Below are 26,663 nucleotides of genomic sequence, written 5' to 3'. Positions count from 1 at the left end.
TTCCTCCCTGCGCTGCCGGGCTCCGCAGCCGACAGCTGTTAGCCACCGTGTCCCTGTGTGTCCTTCAGCTGGAAAGGAAACGGAAGTGGGGGAAAGTTTGCACGGAAATTGGGACCAAGGCCCCTGGTTCCAGAGCGGGCACCCGACCGGCCCAGCCGGAGCCCCGCACGATTCGCAGGGGCGTTCCTTTTTCACTGGCTCAGTGTTTAAAGGGATAAGTCAGCTCACAGCCGTAAACTCACACCAGGGAGAGCAGACGCGAAGGGAGTTAGCAGGTGTCAGTGGCAGGTTGTTAAGGACCCATTGGCACCAGAGACTGACCTCCTGAGAGATGTGACAATGAGACCTGGTGTGCGGGGTTATTACTGCTGTTCCCGTGGCCCCAGGCCCTCCTCCTCCCCCCCTGAGGTCAGCCACATCCACTGGGGCAGCCCTCGCTCTGGGGAGCCCTGCCCCTCCTCTGCCCCCTCTCGGGCACAGGTGCAAGCGACTCACGTGTGTCCAATAGGTGGGCGGAGCCACCTGTGTGTCTGGCTTGGGAGGCTCCCAGCCCCATTAGCATGGTAAAGGCTCCGTGAAGTCCTGCAGTAAGGAAATCTGGCTGGCTTTGTGGAACCCGCATTCCCCACCGATTTGATTTGTAAAGTTCCCTCCAGGTCTGCTTTCTAAACACCCGTCTCTAAGGCTGCAGCTTCCCACATTTCAAAGAGCCTCAGCCCCTCGGGTTCTGTGACCCCTCAGCTCCACGGGGAGCAGGTCGGGAACAGTCTCCGAGAGGAGGCGAGAGCGGGCCCTGTCCCCCGCTGCTCAGGGGAGCCCCTCATTCTGTGCCCCTGTCCCCAGAGCCTTCCACGGGGAAGACCTGCCTGCCCAAGGCCCTGCTGAACTTGAACAACGGCCGCAACGACACCATCCCCCTGCTGCTGGACATTGCCGAGCGCACCGGCAACATGCGCGAGTTCGTCAACTCGCCCTTCCGGGACATCTACTACCGAGGTGGGCCCGGCGGGAGGGGGGGTGGCAGTGGGCACATCCTCCCCTCCGAGAGCTCCGCACTGGCCCCCGTGCCAGCGTGAACCTAGAAACCTACTGATTGGTGAATGAATGAGTGAGTGAGTGAGTGAATGAGCTCGGGTTTCCTGCATTTCACAATCAAGACTCTGAGGTGCACGGAGCCTAGTGACCCATGGGCTTGGGATCCTGGCCCTCAGACGCTTTGGTTCCGGACACACAGGCCCGAGGACAGGAGTTCTGTGAGCCGACAGCGCTAAGGGGCAAAGGTGTCCTGAGTCCCAGCTCCTGGGTCTAAATCCTGAGAGTCTGTGCCTCCGGCTTGGGTTCAAGTTCTGTGGGTTTCACACCTGAGCCCAGAACTCAGAGACCTCAAGGCGGTGTTCCTGGGGGGGGGGGGGGGGAACCGCTCCGTTCGGGCGTCTGAAATTCCCACGAATGGGACCCTACAAGTCGGAGCTGTTTGAGCCTCAGATCCTGCTTGTACAAGACCTAGGACTGTGCATCAGAGATGCCACATCTGGGAACATCTGTCTGGAGGTCCATTGCTGCCCTTGGGTGCAGCCAGCCACGGCTCTGGCCTGCAGCCCCGCCCCCCCCCATTTCCACACGGTGCACCCCACCCCCTCCAAGACAGCTCTGTGTCTGCCCTGCGGGAGCCGGAGCCGGGGTGACGGCGCTGTCCCCTCAGGTCAGACCGCCCTGCACATCGCCATCGAGCGCCGCTGCAAGCACTACGTGGAGCTGCTGGTGGCGCAGGGGGCCGACGTGCACGCCCAGGCGCGGGGGCGCTTCTTCCAGCCCAAGGATGAGGGCGGCTACTTCTACTTCGGTGAGGGGGCCGTGGGCGGGAGGGACTCGGCCGCCCCACCGCGCTGACCCCTCCCCACAGACCCAGGGCTCAGGGCCGGACACGGCCACGCGTTGGCCTGGGTCACTGAGGCCTGGCCGTGGGGGGCGGGGGTCACCGAGCCTCAGCTTCCCGTCTGCACAGTGGGCTCGTGGGTGTCAGCACCCGCACCTTTCCACGGCCCCTTCAGCCCAGTGCTCGCTGGGACCAGCGGTCAGGTTGTGGGGCCCAGGCTCGGCACCCACGTCCCCGTCGGACCAGGGAGAGAGTCTGTGGGTCACGCCTGTCACAGGCCCGTGTTATGTGTAAAGTGCCTCCCAGGCTCCTCCTCGCATGGCCACGCCCCAAACAGCCACACCCCGTCTTCCCAGCATCACCCGCAGAAATGGGAGGGCCCCGCAGGACATGCTCCCACGGACTGTTGGTGCCGCGTCCAGGTCACAGCCTCTGTCCCCCAAATATCTGCAGGCGAAGTCCCCCCGGGCCCCTCACTGACCGCCCCCTCCCCGCCCCCCCCCGTGCACAGGTGAGCTGCCCCTGTCGCTGGCTGCCTGCACCAACCAGCCCCACATCGTCAACTACCTGACGGAGAACCCCCACAAGAAGGCGGACATGCGGCGGCAGGACTCCCGCGGCAACACGGTGCTGCACGCGCTGGTGGCCATCGCCGACAACACCCGCGAGAACACCAAGTTCGTCACCAAGATGTACGACCTCCTGCTGCTCAAGTGCGCCCGCCTCTTCCCCGACAGCAACCTGGAGGCCGTGCTCAACAACGACGGCCTCTCGCCCCTCATGATGGCCGCCAAGACGGGCAAGATTGGGGTGAGTGCGGGGCCGGGTGGGGGCACCGGCGGCCCACCCACTCTTGTTCTCTTACAGACACACACACACACACACACACACACACACACACATTCATTACGGTTAATGCCCACACCCCCTCTCAGCATGCCAACCCCGGTGTGCAGATGTCCCAGCTCAGGACCTGCTATGGCTCCCTATTGTCCAGCCAGGCTGCTCACCTCCATCCGGAGCCTCTGGATGCTCACCCCCCACTCCCGCCAGCCAGGCCCAGCCACTGAGAGAAACCTGAGTCCCGGGACTCCAGCGCTGCCGGACCCCACTGCTGGGTCCTGGCTCAGCCGGAGCTGCTGCGTGGCCAGCCCTCCCCCCGGGCCTCACAGCGCAGGCCTAGACAGGAGTTCGGGGCCTCGGCACTGCTGCCATTTGGGCTGAGTGGCTCTGGGGCGCGGGGCTGTCCCGTGCAGGCAGGATGCTGAGCTGCGTCCCGGGCCTTACCTACTGGATGCCAGCAGCAGCCTCCACCACTGGGACAACACAGGTGTCTGCAGACATTGCCGCCCTGCGTCCCAGGGACACTGCGCCCTGGGGTCACTGTGCCCAGGGGTCACTGCGTCCTGGGGACACTGAGCCCCGGGGACACTGCGCCCCGGGGTCACTGCGCCTTGGTGGACACTGCGCCCTGGGGTCACTGCGCCTTGGTGGACACTGCGCCCTGGGGTCACTGCGCACACTGCGCCCCGGGGTCACTGCGCCCTGGGGTTACTGCGCCCCAGGTTCAGTGCTCCCTGGGGACACTGCGCCGCGGGGTCACTGCGCCCCGGGGACACTGCGCCCCGGGGACACTGCGCCCTGGTGGACACTGCGCCCCGGGGACACTGCGCCCTGGGGTCACGGCGCCCCAGGGTTACTGCGCCCCGGGGTCACTGCGCCATGGGGACACTGCGCCCCGGGGATACTGCGCCCTGGTGGACACTGCGCCCTGGGGACACTGAGCCCTGGTGGACACTGCACCCCGGGGACACTGTGCCCCGGGGTCACTGCTCTTTGGGGTCACGGCGCCCTGAGGACACTGAGCCCTGGTGGACACTGCGCCCGAGGACACTGCTCCCCGGGGTCACTGCTACCTGGGGACACTGCACCCCAGGGTCACTGCGCCTCGGGGACACTGCGCCATGGGGACACTGCGCCCTTGTGGATACTGCGCCCCGTGGTCACTGCACCCTAGGGACACTGCGCCCTGGGGACCTGCGCCCTGGGGATACTGAGCCCTGGTGGACACTGCGCCCTGGGGACACTGAGCCCTGGTGGACACTGCGCCCCGGGGACACTGTGCCCCGGGGTCACTGCTCCCTGGGGTCACTGCGCCCTGAGGACACTGAGCCCTGGGGACACTGCGCCCTGGGGACACTGAGCCCTGGTGGACACTGCGCCCTGGGGACACTGCACCCCGGGGTCACTGCGCCCTGGTAGACACTGCGCCCCGGGGACACTGCGCCCCGGGGTCACTGTGCCCTTGGGTCACTGTGCTCCGGGGACACTGCGCCCCGGGGACACTGCGCCCTGGTGGACACTGCGCCCGGGGACACTGCGCCCCGGGGACACTGTGCCATGGGGACACTGCGCCCTTGTGGACACTGTGCCCTGGGGTTACTGCGCCCCGGGTCACTGCGCCCCGTGGTCACTGCACCCTAGGGACACTGCACCCTGGGGACACCGCGCCCCGGGGACACTGCGCCCTGGGGAGACTGCGCCCCGGGGACACTACGCCCTGGGGACACTGCGCCCTGGTGGACACTGCGCCCTGGGGACACTGTGCCCTGGGGACACTGCGCCCCGGGGACACTACGCCCTGGGGACACTGCGCCCTGGTGGACACTGCGCCCTGGGGATACTGTGCCCTGGGGACACTGCGCCCTGGGGAGACTGCGCCCCGGGGACACTGCGCCCTGGGGTCACTGCGCCCTGGGTACACAGCGCCCTGGGGTCACTGAGCCCTGGGGACACTGCGCCCTGGGGACACTGCGCCCTGTGGACACTGCGCCCTGGGGACACCGCGTCCCGGGGACACTGCGCCCTGGTGAACACTGCACCCTGAGGTCACTGAGCCCTGGGGACACTGCGCCCTGGTGGACACTGCGCCCAGGTGTCACTGCGCCCCGGGGACACTGAGCCCTGGGGACACCGCGCCCCGGGGACACTGTGCCCTGGGGACACCGCGTCCCGGGGACACTGTGCCCTGGTGGACACTGCGCCCTGGGGACACTGCGCCCTGGGGAGACTGCGCCCCGGGGACACTGCGCCCTGGGGTCACTGAGCCCTGGGTACACAGCGCCCTGGGGTCACTGAGCCCTGTGGACACTGAGCCCTGGGGACACCGCGCCCCGGGGACACTGTGCCCTGGGGACACCGCGTCCCGGGGACACTGTGCCCTGGTGGACACTGCGCCCTGGGGACACTGCGCCCTGGGGAGACTGCGCCCCGGGGACACTGCGCCCTGGGGTCACTGCGCCCTGGGTACACAGCGCCCTGGGGTCACTGAGCCCTGGGGACACTGCGCCCTGGGGACACTGCGCCCTGTGGACACTGCGCCCTGGTGGACACTGCGCCCTGGGGACACTGCGCCCTGGGGACACTTCGCCCTGGTGGACACTGCGCCCTGGGGACACTGCGCCCTGGGGAGACTGCGCCCCGGGGACACTGCGCCCTGGGGTCACTGCGCCCTGGGTACACAGCGCCCTGGGGTCACTGAGCCCTGGGGACACCGCGTCCCGGGGACACTGCACCCTGGTGGACACTGCGCCCTGGGATCACTGCGCCCTGGGGTCACTGCGCCCTGGTGGACACTGCGCCCTGGGGACACTGAGCCCTGGGGACACTGCGCCCTGAGGTCACTGAGCCCTGGGGACACCGCGTCCCGGGGACACTGTGCCCTGGTGGACACTGCGCCCTGAGGTCACTGCGCCCTGGTGGAGAGGCAGACCGGAGCGCTCTGCAGTCAGGAGGGGCTGCGCCCCAGGCCTGGCTCTGCCACGTCTCCTCAGGCGTCTCCCTGCCCCCGTCTGCGCCTCAGTTTCCTCATCTGTATGTGGGGGTAGTAGCAGTGCCTGGCGGCAGAGTGTTGTTCTGTCGGCTGGATGCGGTGGTCTACTTACAGCTCTTAGGACAGAGCCTGGGATGCGTAGTCCGTGCGCAGTAACGAGCAGGGCGGTTGTTACTCTGTTGAAAAGGTAGCAGCTGTTGCTACAGTGCGTGCGCCGCAGAGCCCTGTGCGGAGGGACGCCCGGGCTGAAACTCGGGCTCCGTCCCACCGCACTGCAGGCCCCGGACGACTCCGCCCTCTCGGTCCTCAGTTTCCCTGTGTGAGAGCCCCTGAGAGCAGGAGTGGTGAGAGGAAGGGCTGTGTGGTGAGTCATATAGAATTAACAGTAACAAGGTGGATTAATTGCTGTTTTAATTACATAAGGATGACACCACCATCAGGCCGTTAAGGCTAGCGGGGTGCGGTCTGGCCTCAGTGGGCTGCTGTGGCCGGGGGACACCCTTCCTTTCTCTGAGTCTTCGTTCGCTCATCTGTAAGCCCAGGTGGTAGGGGTGAGAATTAAAGGGTCCGGCACACAGTGCCTGCGCGGTAAATACTTCCTTCCCCCGTCCTGCTCTCTGGGGAGAGCCAGTTGGTGTGCTGTGCCCGGCCCCCCGGGTCCTCCCAGGAATGCCCCTCCTCGGCGGGACCCGCTGACTGACCTTCCTTCTCCGGCTCAGATCTTTCAGCACATCATCCGTCGGGAGGTGACGGATGAGGACACCAGGCACCTGTCCCGCAAGTTCAAGGACTGGGCCTACGGACCCGTGTATTCCTCGCTCTACGACCTCTCCTCCCTGGACACGTGTGGGGAGGAGGCCTCCGTGCTGGAGATCCTGGTGTACAACAGCAAGATTGAGGTGGGCGCCCGGGCGGGGACGGGGGTGTAGCTGAGAGCGGGAAGGTGGCCTGGGCTCAAATCAGTGGGTCTGGGGGCTGAGTGCAAAAGAAGGTGCCAACTAAATGCCCCCAAATGACGCCTGGCACAGGGGGGAATGGGGATTGTGGGGGGCAGGCAAGACTGGGTCAGGATTCTGGCTCTGTAACTGACATGCTGTGTGACCCAGGACAGTGGCTCAGCCTCTCTGAGGTGAGGATAAGGGCACTGCATCTCTCATAGGGCTGCGGGGAGGACAGCGTGCGTTAACGTTGGAGCAGCCGGGCAGAGTGGACATTATGTGTCAGCCGTTACCATTAGTAGATGTTATAGGAAGTTCGGAAAGCTCTCTTTTTTCACTTAGCAGTATTTTGTGAACATCGTTCTGCACCATTAAATCTTCTTGCGCAACATCATTGCTGCGTGTAAATGTACCACGTGCTAATGAACCATTCCTCCGTTCTTGGTCATTTGGGTTTGTGTCTGCCTTTAACTATCAGGAAAAATACTCCAGCGCATCTCTGTGGCTATGTTGTTGCACAGATCATGGTCCTAAAGAGACTCAGTCGTCAGAGGGACAGGATGCTCACAAATGGGGCAGAGAGCGCTGGGCCTGTGTGTGGAAGGCCCCCCCCTCCCACCCTGACCCCCTAGCGTGGACAGACCGTCTCTTGCCCGAGCTTACTTCCCCATCTTGAAATTACTGACTGACTTGATATCTTTTCTTTTTTAAAATATATTTTATTGATTTCAGAGAAGGAGGGAGAGGGAGAGATAAAAACATCAATGGTGAGAGAAAATGGTTGATCGGCTGCCTCCTGCACTCCCCCTACTGGGGACTGAGCCTGCCACCCGGGCATGTGCCCTGGACCGGATTCGAACCCGGGACCCTTCAGTCCACAGGCCAATGCTCTATCCACTGAGCGAAACCAGCCAGGGCGTGACTTGATTTTGGTGGGGTGGCCGGAGGTTTAGCGTCTCTGGTGCAGACTCCGATCGCTAGTTTCTGCTTGGGGAACTGTGTGGAGGACGATTGTGCAGGACTCGATCACTGATGTCTGGCCTGGGTTCGTCACGGGAAGGTGGGGTGAGTCAGGTATTTAGTGTCCTTGGGCTGGATCTCCCAGTCCTGCTTCCTGAGTTGGAATCCGGAGGTGGAAGCGCAGGGACTTGTACTTTGCCAGCAGCTCGTACCACCCCCAGCTCGGGGTTCGATCAACGTGAGCACAGCTCTCCGCTCGGGTCTGAGTCTAGAACGGGCTGCACAGGCGAGTGGGGCAGACCCCGTGCTGAGCCCAGGAGTTAGGGCGAGTCCCACTCCCCCTCCTCCCCGGGGGGCCTTGAGGATCGCCGAAGCGGGGTGAGGAGGAGAAGGTGCGGGGGAGGGTGGGGGGTCGGAGTCTGCCTGCCCGGGCGGCGGCCTGACCGCCCCGCCCCGCCCCGCCCCGCAGAACCGCCACGAGATGCTGGCCGTGGAGCCCATCAACGAGCTGCTGCGGGACAAGTGGCGCAAGTTCGGGGCCGTGTCCTTCTACATCAACGTGGCCTCCTACCTGTGCGCCATGGTCATCTTCACCCTCACCGCCTACTACCAGCCGCTGGAGGGCACCGTGAGTGGCCACGGGCGGGGCGGGGGCACAGCGGGCCCCAGGCGAACCCTCGGGGGAGCCAGAGGAGGCTGGGGAGCAGGATGGAGGGGTGCCTCCCGCACCCAGCGGGGAGAGGAGGGCGGAGGCTCCCTGGGGTCGGATGTCGGGCCGTTGAGGGAACTTCTGGATCTGGGTCTCGATGTTGGGGGGCCGGTGAGGACCCGTGTCCTCGCCCCCAGCCGCCGTACCCTTACCGCACCACCGTGGACTACCTGAGGCTGGCCGGGGAGGTCATCACGCTCTTCACCGGGGTCCTGTTCTTTCTCACCAACGTGAGTGCGTGCCCCCAACCCACCCGCCTGCCCATCCTCCCCCTCCTCCCCCTCCCTCCTTTCCTCTTCCCCCTTCTCTTCTCCCGCCCCTTCTCCAGCCTGTACGCCCTCTGCTCTTCCTCTTTTCCCAACAGAGACCAGCCCATCGTCTTTTCTCCACCACCAGTCTGCCTCCCTCTGTTCGCTTCCTTCCTCTGTCTCCCCTCCCTCCCCTCGCTCTGCACTCCTGCGGGCTCCACCCCTCACCACCTCCCCTGCCTCCAGATCAAGGACTTGTTCATGAAGAAATGCCCTGGAGTGAACTCCCTCTTCATCGATGGCTCCTTCCAGCTGCTCTAGTGAGTAGATGCCGGGCTGGCAGCGCTGGGTCAGGAAGGTGGGGCTGGGCTGGGACATCGTGCAGGTGGGGGTGTGGGGGTGTGGGGGTGAGACTCCTAACAGCAGTGAGCTCACCCAGCCTGGCCCCCTGTAGCCCGAAGTCAGGACAAGGCCCGTCGATGCTAAGCAGCAGGGTCTCCTGCTTACAGCAGGATTCTGGTTGCTGGAGTTCCCATGTACGCCGTGGATAGAAATAGTTTAACCTGCTGGTGATTGGCGGCGCGTGCTGAGAGGGCTTTGGGCTGTGTCTGAGGCTGTGGGAGGGTGCTGTGATGGGTTATTGATGTCTGCCTCGGCACAGCTGTTACTGCGGGTGGCTGCTCTTTCCTTTCCCTTGAGCTGGAGAGCGAGCCGGGACGTCCACGCGGCCACACATCCCCACTCACACCGCGCCTCTCCCTCGCGGTTCCAAGGGCGTCACTTTGGGAGCTGGCAGGGCTCAGGCCATTGCCTGCAGTAATTGTCAGTTAATGGAGCGTTCTGGTTAACAGAATGTGGGAGCCGGAATCCACTGTGCACCTTCTGGGTTTCCAGAGCTATGGGGTGTTGTGGTGCCCTGGAGGGCTTGGGGCGTGTCTCCCCGCAGGGCCTCATTGCCCCCCACCCCCCTGGTCTGTGCCGCCTGCAGCTTCATCTACTCGGTGCTGGTGATTGTCTCGGCGGCCCTCTACCTGGCAGGGATCGAGGCGTACCTGGCCGTCATGGTCTTCGCCTTGGTCCTGGGCTGGATGAACGCCCTGTACTTCACGCGCGGGCTGAAGCTAACGGGGACTTACAGCATCATGATCCAGAAGGTACGGAGGGGGCCCTCTGAACTGCGTGCCCTGGAGGGAGCACCGTGCCATGTACATGTCTTACATGTGCAGACAGAGCCTGTGCACCTGACGTGGGCACGTGGGGGCCGCAGGCTGGCCTGGGCACCGGGAGGGGGTTTGGGATGGAGGCATCGGGAGAGCGAGAAGCCGCGTGTCTCACCGTTGCCTCCGTCATCCCGCGGGGTCTGCAGATCCTCTTCAAAGACCTGTTCCGCTTCCTGCTGGTCTACCTGCTCTTCATGATCGGCTACGCGTCCGGTGAGCTCGGGGCGCCCGGGGGCTGCGGCGGGGCGCGGGGGGGGGGGGGGGTGAGGACCAGAGGGCAGCCGTGATGTGTGGGAGCATAAGCAGCGTGCGTGGAGTTCTCACGGCGTGCCAGGCGCGGGCTAAGTCCTTCCCCACCCGCCTCTTAACTCTCCCGTCGGTGAGACCACAGCCTTTGCCGTCTCCTCCGCAGATGAGGAAACGGGCTTAGAACCGCTACGTGACTTGCCCAAGTTCAAAAGCTAGGACAGGGTGAGACTGGCACGTCAACCATTATTGCAAAGAAGCCGCATGAAACGCGGTGGCTGCAAACAGCCGCCGTGGGTGTACTGTTCGTGAGTCCGGCTCCGCAGGTGGTGTGCTGGCCTGGCCCTTCCGGCCGGTCTCACAGCCGCGGTGGCTCAGCGGGCGGGCGGGCTGGGCGGCCTGGGCTGGCAGATGGCCTCGGGGGGCAACTTTGCTGTCCCCTGTGGTCGCTCCTCCTCCAGCCGGCTCGCCGGGGCTGGGCGCAGGGTGGTCTAAGGGGTCTCGGACGCGAGCGGAAGTGTCCAGGGTCACTTCCTGGCACGGCATCACGTCTGCCCCCTCGATTGGCCAAAGCAGGACGCGAGCGGCCTCGTTCAGAGGAGGGGAAACAGACTGGACGGCTCCACAGAAGGCGCTGCCGAGCCACACGAAGGGGCGTGGCCACAGGGAGAGTGCGTTTTCATAAGTGATCCATCAGCCCAGGACTTTTTATTTATTTGTTTGTTTATTTATTACTGGTTTCAGCGAGTAAGGGAGAGGGAGAGAGAGAGAGAGAGAGAAACATCAATGATGAGAGAATCATTTATTCAGCTTCCTCCTCCATGCCCCCTCCTGGGGATCGAGCCCACAATCCAGGCATGTACCCTGATCGGGAATCGAACCCTGACCCCTGGTTCATAGGTCAGTGCTCACCACTGAGCCACGCCGGTCAGGCAGCCCAGGTCCTTTTCAAAGCTCAATACTGGCTCCCTCAAATACGGTTTCTCCGTGATGTCATGGTGCCGCGGGACCTCGGTGGGACAGGCTGTGGGAGGGACCAGGAGCGGGGAAAGGGACCGAGCCGTCGGGCTGGTCCACAGGGGGCGGCCATCTCCCATTCGGTGCCCAGCATCCAAAAGGGAGTGGCCGACTCGGGCTTCACCGGCCTCACTCCCATCTGAGGAGGGTGGTCGGGCCCGGCCCTGACGCGGGAGTGTGATGGTAGCGCCATTTTAACCCAGATGGCGGGTTATTTGGGGACCCAGAGCTGTAACCTTAGCTGGGGAGAGGGACCGGGTACAGCGGCCCCTCCCAGGGATGGGACTGAGAAGAACTAGACAGAGTGTTGGCTTCCACGGTGCTTTGGGATTCGGGTCAAGTCCAGCTCTACGGCATCCTAAGTGTAGAAACTGAGGCAGAAGCTCCGTGGTTAAAGCGGCAGCTTAGCGGTCTTGGTCCCGGGCGTCTGCTTCGGGACACTAGCTCCCCAGCCTGAGATCGACCTGACACAGGACCCGTGCTCTTGTTCTCCACGTTTGTGTCCGTGACAGACATTGCCAATGGATCACAGAACTGTTTTCTGATGAGTCCAGGCAAGATTTCAGAATCCTTCTCAACACACATTTCAGCAGCCACGACGCACCTCAGTGGCGCTGGCATGAGCTGTCACCCCAGGGGGAAGGCACTTCGGCACTCGATGCCCCCTGAGCGCAGGGCTCAGTCCCCGCGTGCCCCCTGCCCGGGGCCGGGGCAGTGGCTGCTGCTCCGCGGCGTGGCAGGGACTCAGCTGTCTGGGCTGTGATGGGACGAGCCGCTCTGTCAGCGGAGGTGCCTGCAGGGGCGAGGGCCTTGGGAGCGCGGCTTCTGGGGCGGTCAGGACGGGCGGGCGCTGGTTTCAGCCCCGGCCCTTCCTCCGTGAGCTGGTGTGAGCAGAGCGTCTGCCCCGGAACTCGGCACCCCAGGCTCCCGGGACCTTCGGGAACGCCGGGCTGAAGGAGGGCTCCTCAGCCTTGGCGCTCGTGGGGCCGGACGATTCTCCCCTGGGCCTGTCCTGTGGGAGGGGTGCTTGTCAGCGTCCCGGCCTCTGCCGAGTGCACGCCAGCAGCGCGCCCCTCCAGCCTGGCAGCCAAATGCCTCAGGACAGTGCAGGTGCCCGGGGGGGGGGGGGGGGTCACCCCAGCTGCAGGACCTCCTCCTCGTGGCAGGAGTTCTAGAAGGAGCAGTGGCTTTGGATTCGGGAAGACCCTGGCCTGGCTGACGTGCTGGGTAGCCCTGGGCCCGAGCTCCCCTGTCACCAGCCTCAGTTCTCCCCTCCGCCCGATGGGAATGACTCCCCACCTCTCGGCTTGCGTCCAACTCAGCGATGCCACCGCGTCCCTCCCACAGCCCTGGTGTCCCTGCTGAACCCCTGCGCCAACATGAAGGAGTGCAGCGAGGACCACACCAACTGCACGGCGCCCACGTACCCCTCGTGCCGCGACAGCGACACCTTCAGCACCTTCCTGCTGGACCTCTTCAAGCTGACCATCGGCATGGGCGATCTGGAGATGCTGAGCAGCACCAAGTACCCCGCCGTGTTCGTCGTGCTGCTGGTCACCTACATCATCCTCACCTTCGTGCTGCTGCTCAACATGCTCATCGCCCTCATGGGCGAGACGGTGGGCCAGGTCTCCAAGGAGAGCAAGCACATCTGGAAGCTGCAGGTGAGCCGGCTCCCGCCCGCCTCGCCCCCCCGCCCGCCTCGCCCCCCCCCCCCGCCCGCCTCGCCCCCCGTCCGCCTTGCCCCCCGCCCGCCTCGGCCCCCGCCCGCCTCGCCCCCCGTCCGCCTCGCCCCCCGTCTGCCTCGCCCCCTCCTCCCCCCAAGGTGGGCCCGCGGACCCCCCGCACCTCCTCAGCCTCCCGCTCTGGGCAGGCCACACCGTCTCCTGCCTCCGCCTTCCTGTCTGTAAAATGGGCATCCAAGCTGCGCCTGCTTCCCAGAGCCACCTGCCGTGTTGCCAGCGGCTTCTGCCTGACCACCAGCGATGGGGTCCAGTCACAGGGCACAGTCGCCCCGGGCACCGAGAGAGCTCTGTGGCACAGGGAACGCTCAGGGAGCCGGGCATGCAGCAGGGGTCTGCGCCGAGGCCAGGGCGGCTGCCAGGACACCCCCCCGGTGCTCATCGTGTGGAAGACCGTGGACTGGGCCTCAGTGGCCCGGGGCGGGGCGGGGTGGGGCTGCTTTGCTTCCCGGGGATTCCCGGCGATCCTAGGAGGCAGAGGCCTGGGTCCCAGCCTGCCTGGGACACGCACAGTTCCCGAACCTGGGTTTTCGCAATCACCGCCTGCCCAGGGCCCAGGCACGCGGCACCTGCAGTCCAAGGAGATGGCGTGGGGAGAAAAGGGGACCCCAAGGCCACCCTCCCACGTCGGGTCTCAGGGCAACATCCAGGTCTGCTCGGAATCCTTATTCCCACGGGCCTCAGTTTCCCCACTGGGTGAGATTCATAAGATGCAAACTGGCAGCCTGTGGATTGGATTTGACCAGCAAAGATTTATTTTTTTCTTTATCCGTTAAAAAAAAAGTAATGCAGAATTTTAAAGGGAAGAGATTTCATGTAAAAATCCAGGGTTTGGCCTTTCTTGGGAGGTGGGCCCACATTCTGCCGGCAGCCGGGAGGCGGCTGCCCTTTACATGGGCCGTGCTCGCTGGTTGGCCCCAGTCCCCACCCCTCCCTGGTGCTCCCCACACTGAGCGGCGGCTGCTGTGCTGAGTCCTGGGCTGGGCCTTTCTGCCTCTGACCCTGCCTCGCCCGTTCACTCTGCTGGGTCAGGGGATTCGCGTTTGTGGCTGTCTCCGGGTCGGTGGGAGCTGGAGAGCCTACGTCTCTGCGCACCAGCCCGCCGTCATTCCTGCCGTCAGGGCAGGGGGCGGCTGGGCGAGGCTCACCGGCCTGCGCCTCCCTCCCCAGTGGGCCACCACCATCCTGGACATCGAGCGCTCCTTCCCCGTGTTCCTGCGCAAGGCCTTCCGCTCCGGCGAGATGGTGACCGTGGGCAAGAGCTCGGACGGCACCCCCGACCGCAGGTGGTGCTTCAGGTGAGGCGGGCGGACGGGACGGACGGGCGGACGGGCGGATGGGGCGGGACCCTCCCGCGAGATCGGGCCTCCTTGCGTCTTCCACCCATGGCAGCTTCTCGAGCCACCGGCTGCGGTGGTCCTGACCCACGTTCTGTTCCACCGGCTGAGGTTGGGCGAGTCGGTTCACTTCTCAGCCGTGGTTTCCTCGTCTGTGAAATGGGGACAATGCTAACACCCCCCTGGCCAGCTGTGCGATCGGACGGGTCCCGCCGGAGACCGTGCCTGCCCGTGCACCGGGGCACCGCACGCAGCGGCCTGGCGGCTCCTCTGTCCCGGGCTCAGGGCGTCATCCCTGTTGATAACAGCGGGGTGCGGCGGCTGAGCGGGAGAGAGGACCCAGCAGCTTCCAGGGCCTGCGATGTTACCCAGAGGCCCAGCGAGTGCCAGCTTCTTCGGGGAACCCCTGAGCCAACCTTCCTCAGAAGCTGATCACCCTTTGTACAGGGGGGGCCCGCCTAGAGAGCAGTCATGTTTGGGGTCCTCCGCTGGGACGTGGGCGTGGTAATAGCTCCCAGCTCATAGGCCAGGCGGTCTGTCCTGTTCAATTTGAACCCCAAATTCAAACCCCGACCAATTTACCAGCATTGTGACCTTGGGCAGTGTGACAAGCCTCCGTTTCCTTGTCTGTAGACTGGGAACAGTGAATGTATCTTCCTTGCTCGGTCCTAGCACATAGCACTTGCTCCAGAAATGGGGGTTGAGTAAAAGTAACAAAAATAATTTAAAAAAGGAAAAATCACGTTGAGCCAATGTGGGCTCCAGAGGCTGTAACCTGACTCTCCGGGGTGTCCCAGCGCTGAGGGGGGCGTTTAAGAAGGAGGGTGTCCCAGCGCTGAGGGGGGCGTTTAAGAAGGAGGTGTCCCAGCGCTGAGGGGGGCGTTTAAGAAGGAGGTGTCCACGGCGGGCGTGTGGCTGAGCCTGTGGTACATCCGTGCAGTGGAATGTTACTCAGCCACGAAAAGGAGTGAAGTCCTGCCACATGCTGACACATGAGTGAACCTCAAAAACGTCATGCTCAGTGAAAGCAGCCAGACCCAGAGGCCATGTACTCTGACCCGCTTACACGACACGTCCATTCACGGAGCGGAAAGTAGAATAGAGGCAGCCGAGGGTGGGGGGTGGGGTGGGGGATGGGGCACCTCATTTCTGCTTGTGGTGATAGAACAGTTTTGGGATTAGAGAGTGGTGATGGTTGCACAACCTTGGATTTATTTAATGCACTGAATTGTATACTTAGAAATGGTTAGAATAAGATGGTTAGAATAACAATGAGGAGGAGGGGTGCTGGGGGGGGGCTCCCCCTGACCTTGCCCTGCTGTGGCCCCGCCAGGGTGGACGAGGTGAACTGGTCTCACTGGAACCAGAACTTGGGCATCATTAACGAGGACCCGGGCAAGAACGAGAGCTACCAGTACTACGGCTTCTCCCACACTGTGGGCCGCCTCCGCAGGGGTGAGCCAGGACGGGGGTGGGGGCGCCTCCGCAGGGGTGAGCCAGGACGGGGGGGGGGCACCTCCGCAGGGGTGAGCCAGGACGGGGGGGGGGGCGCCTCCGGGAGGTGAGCCAGGACGGGGGGGGGGGGCGCCTCCGCAGGGGTGAGCCAGGACGGGGGGGGGGGCGCCTCCGCAGGGGTGAGCCAGGACCGGGGGGGGGGGTGAGGGGGGGCGCCTCCGGAGGGGTGAGCCAGGACGGGGGTGGGGGCGCCTCCACAGGACGGGGGGGGGGGGGAGGCGGGCCGCCTCCGGGGGGTGAGCCAGGACGGGGGTGGGGAGCCAACGCGGGGCGCCGAGGGGCCGCTCTGGGCCAGTCTCATCACTAAGACTCTGAGCGATCCCGTCCCTTCTGAGACTCGGTGCTCACGGCTGTGGAATGGGGGGGTCGGATGAGCTGACCGCTGAGTTTCCTTTGCTGCTGTGCATGCCTGGGGCCCCCCTTCCTCACACTAAATGCGTGAGCGGTGGGAGGGTGTGGGCGCCCAGGCCTTCTCACCGGGCCTGAGCTCTGATGGTCCCGTGTGCGCTGTGTGCTCCTGGGCACGCACCTCACCTCTCTGAGCCCAGTCTCCGTCTCTGTGAGGTGGGGTAATAAGACTCCCCTCAGAGCACTGTGGGGTGCCCGGCACACAGTAGGCGCTCCACCAACTCTCGCTTCCGCCGTGCTCACTCCAGATCGCTGGTCCTCCGTGGTGCCACGCGTGGTGGAACTGAACAAAAACTCGAACCCAGACGAGGTGGTGGTGCCTCTGGACAACATGGGGAACCCCAGCTGCGACGGCCACCGGCAGAGCTACCCCCCCAAGTGGAGGACTGATGACGCCCCCCTCTAGGGGCTGTAGGCAGGGCCATGGTCTCCAGCCTGCAGCCCCCCTTCCCCTCCCCCCACCATTTCGAGTCCACCTGCATTTCAGCCACATGTTCTGTTGACCCAGAGGTGAGGGCCCGGCGGAGACACGGAGGGCCCTAGGACCCTCTGCCCCCAGGCTCCTGCCCCCGCTCCCCTCCGCACCCGGGCACAGGGCTCCTGCCCCCCGTCTCACTCCCATGGAGTCACGGAAGCCAAAGCCGGGCCTCCCGCCCACGGGGGCTCCCCCAGCCCCTCCATTATTTATTTGTTCTGCTCTCAGGAAAGCAGCATGACCCCCCGCCCCCCCCCAACGGAACCTGGCAGAGGCCTCAGGACCCTGTTCCGGGTCCCAGGTGCACCGCTGGCCAGGCCCCCACCCGATCCTGCGCCCTGGGCCGCACACAGCCCGGAGCGGCGAGGGGCCTTGCGGAGGGCCGGGCCTCGGGCGGGCCGCGCCTCCCGCGCAGTCTGTAGCGGGGCTGGGGTTTGCTGGTGCTCAATAAATGTGCGTTCACTGATGGTGGAGGTGGTGGGGTGATGGGGGGTGGTAACAGGCACAGGGTCACAGGAGGGAGATGGGAGCTAAGGAATGCCCGCGGGCTTGGGCGGGGGGGGGGGACGAGGGCAGCTGCAATGGCCAAGGTGGTGGTTAGGGTGAAGGTTGGGGCCAGACAGGAGGTGGTGGTGTGGCCTGAGAGATGGGGTGATTGGAGTGGTGACGGGGAAGGCAGAGAAGGGAATGGAGGAGAGATGCTGAGGGCGCGGGGTGGGGGGGGAATCTATGTTGATGGGGGAATAATGCTGCTTGGGAAGTAGTGAGTATTGGGGTTCCGTTTGGGGGGAGGGTAATGCTCACCAGAGGACAGAGGTCACGCTGTGCTGGGGGGTGGGGGGTGGGGGCAGGAGAGCTGTGGGGAGGGCGGGGCAGAGGCGGAAGTGACAGCTCTGGCCAGGTGAGGTCTCAGCGTCAGGCTGGAGAGGATGCAGCGGCTTCCGGCCGCAGGGACGGCACTGGTGAGTGCCTGGGGCCTGGGTAGGGGTGGGCCCTGCTTCTCTCCTCGGGGCCGTCCCAGCAGGTGTGTGTGTGCGCGGAGCTGAAGGCCGACCCGTTCCCCTGCCCCGGGCAGCCGTCCACCTGGGGCCACACCTGCTCCCAGGCCCCCCCGGGCGGCGCCAGCCTCCGGCGCGAGGAGAGGCTCGCCTGGCACCAACCCGCCACGTTCAGGCTTCGGACCCCATCCAGCCGCATCCAGAGGAGGAGGGACAGGTGGCCTGTGTCTCCTTTTATGGGGGAGGAAACTCCAGCCGACCCCCTCCAGTGTCATTAGCCAGGTGTGTGTCACGTGACCCACGCTCCAGCCAGCCAGCAGGCAGCTACAGAAGCAAGGGAAGCCCTAACCGTTTGGCTCCGTGGATAGAGCGTCAGCCTGCGGACTGAAGGGTCCAGGTTCGATTCTGGTCCAAGGCATGTACCGGTAGGGGGTGTGCAAGAGGCAGCTGATCGATGTTTCTCTCTCATCGATGTTTCTAACTCTCTATCCCTCTCCCTTCCTCTTCATAAAAAATCAATAAAATATACTTACAAACAAAAAACAAGAAGCAAGGGAAGTAGGGAGGAAGGTGGTTTCCCCAGCAGGTGGTTCTGCGGGAAAGAAGAATGGAAGAATCCACGTTACCTAGGCAACCAGTAGCATTTGCTACAGCTTTCCACTCTACATCCCAACTTTCCCATATGGTCAGCAGGAATGGCTGTGGGTCCTTCTGGGAGGCTATGGGATGGGCCTGCCCCCAAATCAAAACACCCTCTCAACTCAAAGGGACTCCACAGCTTCCTGAGGTGTATGCTAAATTCATTCATTAAAAAACCCCTGCAGCCCTGGCTGGTGTGCTCAGTGGATAGAGCGTCGCCCTGCGGACTGAAGGGTCACGGGTTTGATTCCGGCCAAGAGCACATTCCTGGATTGTGGGCTTGATCCCCAGTAGGGGGTTTACAGGAGGCAGCCGATCAATGATTCTCTCATCATTGATATTTCTCTCTCCCTTCCTCTCTGAAATCAATAAAGAAATACATTTTTTAAAAATATTGTAGGCTATGAATTTTCCTCTGAGTACGTTTTTATCTAAACACATAGGAACTTTTTTGCACTGGCCTGCTAGCTGAGTTGGTTAGAGTGTCGTCCCGATATGCCAAGTTGTGGGTGTGGTCCCCAGTCAGGGCATCCAATACAGGAGTCAACCATGAATGCATAAATAAGCGGAACTACAAATAGAAGTTTCTCCCTTTCTCTCTCCATAAATAAACAATTTAAACATGTGGTAACTTTTCCAACTGTGATTTCCTTAATATTGGATGGTTTGGGTGTTGATTCTTTATCACTCAAAAGCTGATTAGGGGTACTTTAAAATGTTTTCAGCTCCCCAGGAAGATCTTAGCCATGACTTTTCCCGTGTCCTTCAGTGTGGGACACATGCTGGTGGCGTGCCGCAATGTTCTCAGGGGCCACGTTGGCTACGGGATCCCTTAGAGCAAAACATACGCCCATGCCCTCGCCGGTTTGACTCTGTGGGTAGAGCGTCGGCCTGCAGACTGAAGGGTCCTGGGTTCGATTCTGGTCAAGGGCACATGCTCGGGTTGCAGGCTCCATCTCCACTAGAGGGCGTGCAGGAGGCAGCCAATCAATGATTCTCATCATTGATGTTTCTATCTCTCCCTCTCCCTTCCTCTCTGAAATCAACAACAAAAATATATATTTAAAAAAATGCCCTTTTCAGGTCTCTGTCCCTCCCGATGAGGACAAGGTCTCAGTTTGATGCTTCTGTGTCTTCAGTGGTTGTAATCTCTCTCTATAGAGAAAAGCCCGAGGCGCAGCACCTCAGAGAGGCGGTTAGAGCCAGGGATGGCGCTAGCTTCCCCGAAACCCCAGCGCCTGGGGAGGGCAGCTCCTGGGGAGTTGGGGTGCTGACCCAAGTCCCGACTCTCCCCTTATCCATGCCTTCGCAGCACAGCTTTGTAGCACAGCTTTGTGGCGCCCGCCCACTGGGGGCAAAGCATCGTGTCACACCCCTGGTCATGTGACTTGTTTTTAACCAATGGGATGCTAGCGGACACCTAGCCTCGCCCCTCGAAGGAGGCCAAGAGAGCTTGGAACAGCCCGCTGAGGTCAGAAGACCCGCAGATGCAGGAGCAAGAGCTGGGCTGGGATGCCACTGAGGTTCTGATTTTTTCTTCAAAGTGCAGGCAGCAATTTTTGGCAACAATAGATGCAGACTCTAGAGGAAATAGTAAGTAGGACCCGGGCAGGCCAGAAATGGAATGTCCGCTGTACTCCATGTTAGAGAGAAGAGAGAGGCTCAGAGAAGTGGACTTCTCCCCGGACACGTGGCTGGTAGGTGTGGGGTGGGATTTGATCCCAGGCCTTCTGTCCTCAGAGTCCCTCCGGGAAAGAAAACAGTGACCTCTGAGGCCAAGGTCACGTGTGTGACGAAGCCCCGGAGCCCCGAGGCTGTCAGCTCCCAGCTCCAGCCCTCTGCCTTTGAACCTGCCCGAACTTTGTTCCGACAAGGATTTCTTAGGATGTGCGCGTGCGCGCGCGTGTGTATTTCACCGTGATAAAGCACTTCTGTGTCACATTTGACAGGAGGGCTTTTTCATCCCAAGTTTAAAGCACTATTGGGAAATAATTAGCGCTACTGGAGTCAAACACAATGGGGCCCCTCAGAAAAGACAGTCTCAGGAACTCTCGGGTCTTAATTGAACAATTACCTCTCCTGCCTATGAATAGTTCATTATCACGCGCCCTGTTATTATTAGCTGTTGTTATTGTTTTAGATGAATGCTGGGGATTTTTAAAAATCAAAAGCCGTTTTCAACCACAGTGTTCATCTCCCCAGACTCGCCCCTCTGACATTCCCGAAGGTCGGCAGTGGGTGTCCACGCCGGGATTTCTGTATCCTGATCCCCCGGCTGTTTGGGCAGGGCCGTTAACTAATCCAGACCCACGTTCCTAGTTACCGCACTTTGACCTCGGGTGAAAATGTTTGCATGTTACCAAGCACCCCTTGCCTTTCTGTTTAGATTCCAAAGTCTTTGGGGAGATCTTTGTTCATCCCGAGCGTAGGGCCCGAGACAAAGGAGGTGGTGGCCCTGGGAGCAGAGGACAGGAGAGGGGGCTCGGCCAGCGCAGGCCCCGCCCTCGGGGGAGGGCAGCGGCTGGGTCAGGAGAGGCCAGGCTGGGGTCTGTGCTCTTGGAGGAATCACACACAGAAGGCAGTGAACGTGGACAAGGCCCCGACCACCGTCCCCACGTTCTCAGGAGCCGTGTGCAGAGCGCGTGGGCTGCCGCCTCCCGGAGGCCCTGCCCCTCCTCCTGAAGCAGCACCTGCTGTTCAGAGCTCACCGCTGGCTGCGTCCTTCACCGGGCTGACCACGCAAACCAGTGCTGACCTGTGAGCAAGAGGGCACGCCCGGAGGGGAGGAAGGGGGGGATGAGAGGGGTGCAGGGAGACCCTGCCTTCTTCGATGGGCACCGTCAGGCTGGATGGGATGGCTGGAACCGCACAGCCGTTCTGTGACCAGGAGGGGTCTGGGGGAACCAAAGACGAGAAGGCACGGGGCCTGGGTGATGCCATCGAGCAGCCGAGTTAACCAGCTCCGGGCTTCCTGGGCGTGTCGGAGATGGTTTTCCTTCTTATTTAAAGGCCAGCATTTCCTCTTCCTCTGCCCAACCCGTGCAGAGACAAGAACAGGTGTTTATCCCCCTTTTACAGATGGAGAAAGTGAGACCAATGAAGTGAGCACACTTGCCTAAGGACACACGGCCTGGACATGGTGGAGCTGGATCTAACACGCTGTCTCAGGAGGAGAGACGCCCTGGAGGGGCAGGACTGTTTTTCAAACGGGGTGTGTCTGGCCTTTTGAAGCATGCACAGTCCGTCTCCACAGCAACGGGCGGCCCTGGCTCCAATGTGAGGACTAACCCAGCCCCCCAGGTCCAAGCCCCGAGTCTTCTCAGCACCTCAAGGTACTCAGCGACATCAGAAAGCCCCCTTGCTTTTAGCCACCCCATCTTTGGGATGCATCCAAGGGATCCCACAGATTTGCCTTTGGCCTGAGCAGGGTAGGGCAGTTGGTCCTGGAGACCCGCCACCAGGGGTCACTGTAGTCATGCCCGGAGCCGAATCGGAGGCGGCCTGAGGAACACTTAAAACCAGGCAACACGGTGGGCAAGAGCCATGCTGAGCTTCCTTCCCTTCACGTGTGCCCGGGCTGTAAGGCTCGACTCCCCCCTCACCCACACACTCACTCCTGTGCTCCCCACTCCTCTTTAATTCAGAGAGGAGGCGCCTAGATCTGCCTCTGGATAGCTGCTGTGTGCCCTTAGGCAAGTTGCCATCCCTCTCTGAACTTCACTTTTCTTTTTCAAAATAGGGGTATTCATTCCCACTTCTCCAATGAGGGCTCCCCTTCTCCCCCTGGGGGTCTTTCCCTTCATTTGGGCCTGGTTTGACAGGTGTATAAAGACCATTTAGGATGCGGTGGCCCCAGAATTGAGGCCCAACTCCAGGTCAGGGTTGGATTCCAGTCCTTGCTCTGCTGCAAACTCATTAGGAGTCTTTGTGTTGCAGTTGGGGAAACTGAGACCCAGATAGGAGCAGGGACTTATTCAAGAGGTAGGACTCAGCATTTCCCGAAGCCCGGTTTACTCCTTAGGAAATTGACAGATAAAAAGCAAACACTTAGGTGGTCAGAGGTAGGGAGATGCCGGGCTACAGTGGAAGGGTGTCTTGCCTGCAGGACTTTTCAGAGCCTTTACTGCGCGAAGGTAGTTGGTGCCACTCCAAGGAGGGAGGAGGCTCTGAATCTATTTCTCAAACGTGTTTGACTCGGAAACCTGCCTTCCCAGGAGCACATCAGCGGGACCAGGTGCTGACAGAAATACACCGACTCTGGGGCATCTGTTACGGAACAGGCTCCGAGGGACCTGACCACCCGTTTCCCACGTCGAACCCACGTGGTACGAGCTGTGTGCCGTCGGCCTCACTTCACAGCTGAGGAGCAGGCAGCTCACAGAGGGCGGCCACGGCCACGGCCACAGCTGGCGGGGGGGGTGGGGGGCGGCCCCTCACGGACGCGTTTCCGTCATCCTGGTCACATGTCACCCGGTGCCCTTCCCCTCGCAGGCGTCACCACGTCCTTTTGACAAACCACGAATTGAGGCTCAGCCCAGCTGGGGTGGCTCCGTGGCTGAGCGTCGACCTATGAACCAGGAGGTCAGAGTTCGATTCCTGGTCAGGGCACATGTCCGGGTTGTGGGCTTGATCCCTTGTAGGGGGTGTGTAGGAGGCAGCCGATCCATGATTCTTCCTCATCATGGATGTTTCTATCTCTCTCCCTTTCCCTTCCTCTCTGGAATTAAAAAAAAAAAAAAAAGAATTGAGGCTCAGTGTGATCTCCGGGCTCACACCGAGGCCAGTTTTTGCCTCCTCTTCCTCCTGCCACTCTCCAGCCAGCTGGTGATGATGGTGATTGAAACAGAAAACCTTTTGTGCACCAGGTTCGCCCACTGCACTGGCCAGGTTCCATCTTCCAGTGGCCAGGACAGGGGGCAGGGGGACCGCCTGGGCCCTTTATTTATTTATTTATTAATATATATTTTATTGATTTTTTTACAGAGAGGAAGGGAGAGGGATAGTGAGTTAGAAACACCGATGAGAGAGAAACATCGATCAGCTGCCTCTTGCACACCCCCTACTGGGGATGTGCCCGCAACCAAGGTACATGCCCTTGCCCGGAATCGAACCTGGGACCCTTTAGTCCGCAGGCCGACGCTCTATCCACTGAGCCAAACCGGTTTCGGCCCGCCTGGGCCCTTTAAGACAGCCGGACGTGCAGGCGCAGCGCGTGGGGCGTGGGGCGTGGGGCGTGGGGCGTGGAATCGCAGCTGCCACTGGGAGCTGAGTTCGGAGTCGCTGAAGGCAAGGCAGGGGCCGAGCTGGTCTCAGCTCCCCTCCCAGAAACGGGAGCGCTCTGAGGCTGGGGTGCGGGTCAAGAAAACCAGGAGCCCCCCGAAAGGTGGGTGTCCCCGTGTCGGTGCCTCCGGTAGGTTCGCGAAGCCCGCGCCCCTCTGGCAGCTCCGAGGTCTCAGCGGGACAGTGAGTGGTAATTGGTTGAGGTCACCTGCCAGCCACAGGGCCCGGTGGGCCAGCTCGGCTCCACGTGTGCCGAGGGGTGAGGAGGAGACAGAGGCAGGGGAGGGGTGGCGGCCGGGGCTGGGGGGCTGACGGGGTGCAGGTCCCCCTCTGCTCCTTCAGCACCAAGTCCCCGCAGCCCGGGCCCAGGTTCTGGAGCCACATGGGCCACCTTGGCTTTATGTTCCGGCCGCAGCCGGGCAGCCGGAGCTCAGCCTGAGCCCGGGGCCTGCGCTTTCCCAGCCGCCTCTGCCCTCCGGCCCGGGGCTGTGAGCAGGGACTGCCCTCCGGCCTCTGCCCTCCGGCCCGGGGCTGTGAGCAGGGACTGCCTTCCGGCCTCTGCCCTCCGCCCGGGGCTGTGAGCAGGGACTGCCCTCCGCCCTCTGCCCTCCGCCCCGGGGCTGTGAGCAGGGACTGCCCTCCGCCCTCTGCCCTCCGCCCCGTGGCTGTGAGCAGGGACTGCCCTCCGGCCCCCGCCGTGGCTGTGAGCAGGGACTGCCCTCCCGCCCAGCGCTCCGTGCCCGCGCCCTCCGTGGGGTCGTCTGGTTCAGGGACGTGCCATCTGAACGCCCGTGAGGTGGTAGGAACGTGACGTTTGTACCAGTTGGCCTGTGACATTGGTTTCCTGACAGCGTTGTGCATGAAGTTGCAGAATCAGGGCGCTAAGGGAGGACACCTGAGCCGCTTAGTGGTGCCCGTCTGCCCGCAGGAGCCGGGCCGCTGGCAGCCGCGGGGACCGCGCTCACCCGGCTGCGCCTCCGTGTGGTAATCAGAGGTGACTGACTGCGTGAAGGGGGGCGGGGGGCGATGCTGGAGGGCGTTTGCGATCAGCCGGCTGGGCTCCCAGGGAGAAGGAACCCCGCCGCCAAGCACCCAGGCGCCTGTGCCAGGACCGGCCAGAACCCCAGCTGGGCCTGGGCCCCCACCGCCCTGCTTGCCGGCAGAGGACGAGGTTTCCCAGGATCGGAAGCGGGTCCTCGGCCCACCTGCCGTCGTGAGGGACCTGCCTGGAGGCGGTTCCGTCCTTCCTTCTCCTCCCAATACCCAGTGGGGGGGGGGGGGGCCTGGCGGTGGGCCCGGGCCACCCTGAGACCAGCGGAGCCACCGGCCAACACCCAGCCCTAAACCTGGCTGAGGGCCCCACGCCGTGCTTTTCTCCTGGGATCCAGTCTGGTCTGGCTGGGACGGCCGGCTCAGGGCTATAGGATGGGAACCTGCCTCGCTGCAGAGGCCGGGGGCTCGCCCCCTCCGGCCGCCCCAGCCTGCGATGCCCCAGCGGGCTTCGGCCGTGCCAAGGTGGAGGCAGCCTAGTGGGGGTGCGGGGTTGACGGCAGAGCCTGGCTCCTCCTTCCCGTCCCTTGGCAGTGCCCCCCTTCTCTGTGTCCTAACGGGGGTGGTTTTAGTTCACACCTGGGAGGGGTGTTGTGAGGTCAGAAAGCACCCTGTCAGCCGCAGTTTCATCCCTTTATCCCTCCTGCGGCCGCCACCCCGGCCCTGCCCAGCCTGGCACTCTGCGGACCCGTTCCCAGGGCATGGGTGGCATGACCCAGCTCAGGCCCTGGGTCCCCCCTGAACGTGGCCCCTTCCTCTTGGAGCCTCCATTTCCCCTCCCTGTGCTGCCAGGCTCAGGGGCCTGGGCTTGGGGAGGTGGCCGTCCCTCCCCGCAGGGGCACATCTGGGGCATTTCCTCTGCCCCCACCTCTGCCAGGGCCTCCCATGCCAGGCACCCAGCAGAGCTCCCTGTATGGGAGGGGAGGCCCGCGTCTGGGGACTCCCCGGTTCCCCTCTGCCCAGATGTCGGGCTGCAGGCCTCTGGCCGAGGCAGGGATGGACGTGAGGAAGAGTCCTTGCTGTGGGTCCGAATGCCCTTCTGCAGACTTGCTGTGTGACCTCAGGCAGGTCACTTCCCATCTCTGAGCCTGGGATACCCGCCACCTTGCAAGGGGTGGGGGGCCCCAGTGAGACTCGTGCGTATGAAAATGCCCAGCACAGGAAGTGCTGAAAAATGCTGAGCCCTCGGGTGGGGGTGGTCGCCAGGCACCAGGGCATGGGGTGGGTGCGCTGGGCTGCCCAGGGAGGTGCCACGGCCCAGCCACTCTGGCCTGGCCCCTGCCACACGTGTCCCCATGGAAGCTGGGACCATGTAGGACACAGAGAAGAGCTGGGAAGGGACTTAGTGACACAGCGGGGACCAGACCCCTCCGCACGGTTCCGGGAAGGAGCCGCGGCCCGGGGGGTTCTGTCTCGGCCGCTCTGCGGAGGGACCTCGGCCTGACCACGTGGCTGACGCGGACAAGGCCAACGACCACGTCCACCTGGGAGCCGGGGGCCTGGGTGGCAGGGACAGCACAGGGCGGCGCCGGGGCAGGGTCCTGGCCTGCGGGGTGGGGGGGGGGGGGGGAGGGCATGCTCCACTCCCAAGGGGAGGAGAAAGCGCAACACAAGCCCGAACAATCCACAGCAGACGTTTCCTTTTTTTTCTTCCTCTTCGTTTTTAAAACAATACAGTGCAGACGGCACTGCTCACAGTAGAATATAATGGTCAATTTCAGTATAAAAAACATTCTCAGAGATTTGTAAATGCACTTAGTGCTCGAACAGGCCTTGGAGAGATACAGTACCGCGTCCGGGGCGCCAGAGGGGCCCCGCTGCCTCCCTCACCCCGATGGAGTGGGGCGGGCCCTGGCAGGAAGGGATCTGCCCCGGGCCTCCCCGTTAAAGCCAGCAGCTCCCTCCCTGGCTCCAGGAGAGCCCCGAGGAGGGCAGGGCAGACCCTTGTGCGAATGGGGGGGCACCCCTGCCTCAAGCTTCGGGAGGTCGCCTCATGAACACACGTCCGGTGTGACAGGCGTCTCCTCAGACGAGGTGCCCGGTGCGGTGCGCGGCCCAAGCTGTGCCCAGCAGCCCCGGGGGACGTGCTGGAGAGAAGGGAAGGGGGGGGGAGCCCGGGTGTGGGGAAGGGGGATGGGGGGCGGTTTCTCTGTGTTGGGAAGGAATGGGGGAG

The 26,663-nt window shown here is 63.0% G+C and overlaps 1 protein-coding gene and 1 long non-coding RNA gene across 3 annotated transcripts in view; both read left to right on the top strand.

Moving 5' to 3' along the window:
• Nucleotides 1-16,999, top strand: part of TRPV4 (transient receptor potential cation channel subfamily V member 4) — a 40,094-nt gene extending 23,095 nt beyond the window's left edge. The window contains exons 4-16 of one of the 2 annotated variants that reach the window (XM_079762847.1): nt 844-996; nt 1,703-1,843; nt 2,388-2,686; nt 6,428-6,607; nt 8,076-8,234; nt 8,453-8,545; nt 8,810-8,883; nt 9,552-9,717; nt 9,930-9,996; nt 12,394-12,710; nt 13,959-14,086; nt 15,459-15,580; nt 16,297-16,999. In XM_079762847.1, coding sequence (XP_079618973.1) covers nt 844-996; nt 1,703-1,843; nt 2,388-2,686; nt 6,428-6,607; nt 8,076-8,234; nt 8,453-8,545; nt 8,810-8,883; nt 9,552-9,717; nt 9,930-9,996; nt 12,394-12,710; nt 13,959-14,086; nt 15,459-15,580; nt 16,297-16,454 — 2,057 coding nt within the window. In that variant the 3' untranslated portion in view covers nt 16,455-16,999. The remainder of the gene's footprint in view (nt 1-843; nt 997-1,702; nt 1,844-2,387; nt 2,687-6,427; nt 6,608-8,075; nt 8,235-8,452; nt 8,546-8,809; nt 8,884-9,551; nt 9,718-9,929; nt 9,997-12,393; nt 12,711-13,958; nt 14,087-15,458; nt 15,581-16,296) is intronic. The other variant, XM_079762848.1, reaches the window with a different exon arrangement.
• Nucleotides 17,000-17,339: 340 nt separating this feature from the next.
• On the top strand, nt 17,340-23,095 carry LOC307094166. The gene is made up of 3 exons (XR_013813043.1): nt 17,340-20,917; nt 21,239-21,492; nt 22,375-23,095. It is a non-coding gene; the product is annotated as an uncharacterized lncRNA (long non-coding RNA).
• The last annotated feature ends 3,568 nt before the right edge of the window (nt 23,096-26,663 follow it).

The sequence above is a fragment of the Cnephaeus nilssonii genome (genome assembly GCF_951640355.1).
Source record: "Cnephaeus nilssonii genome assembly, chromosome: 22".
NCBI classification, from domain to species: domain Eukaryota; kingdom Metazoa; phylum Chordata; class Mammalia; order Chiroptera; family Vespertilionidae; genus Cnephaeus; species Cnephaeus nilssonii.
Note: the sequence above shows the minus strand (reverse complement) of the source record. Positions and strands in the feature narration are given on the sequence as shown.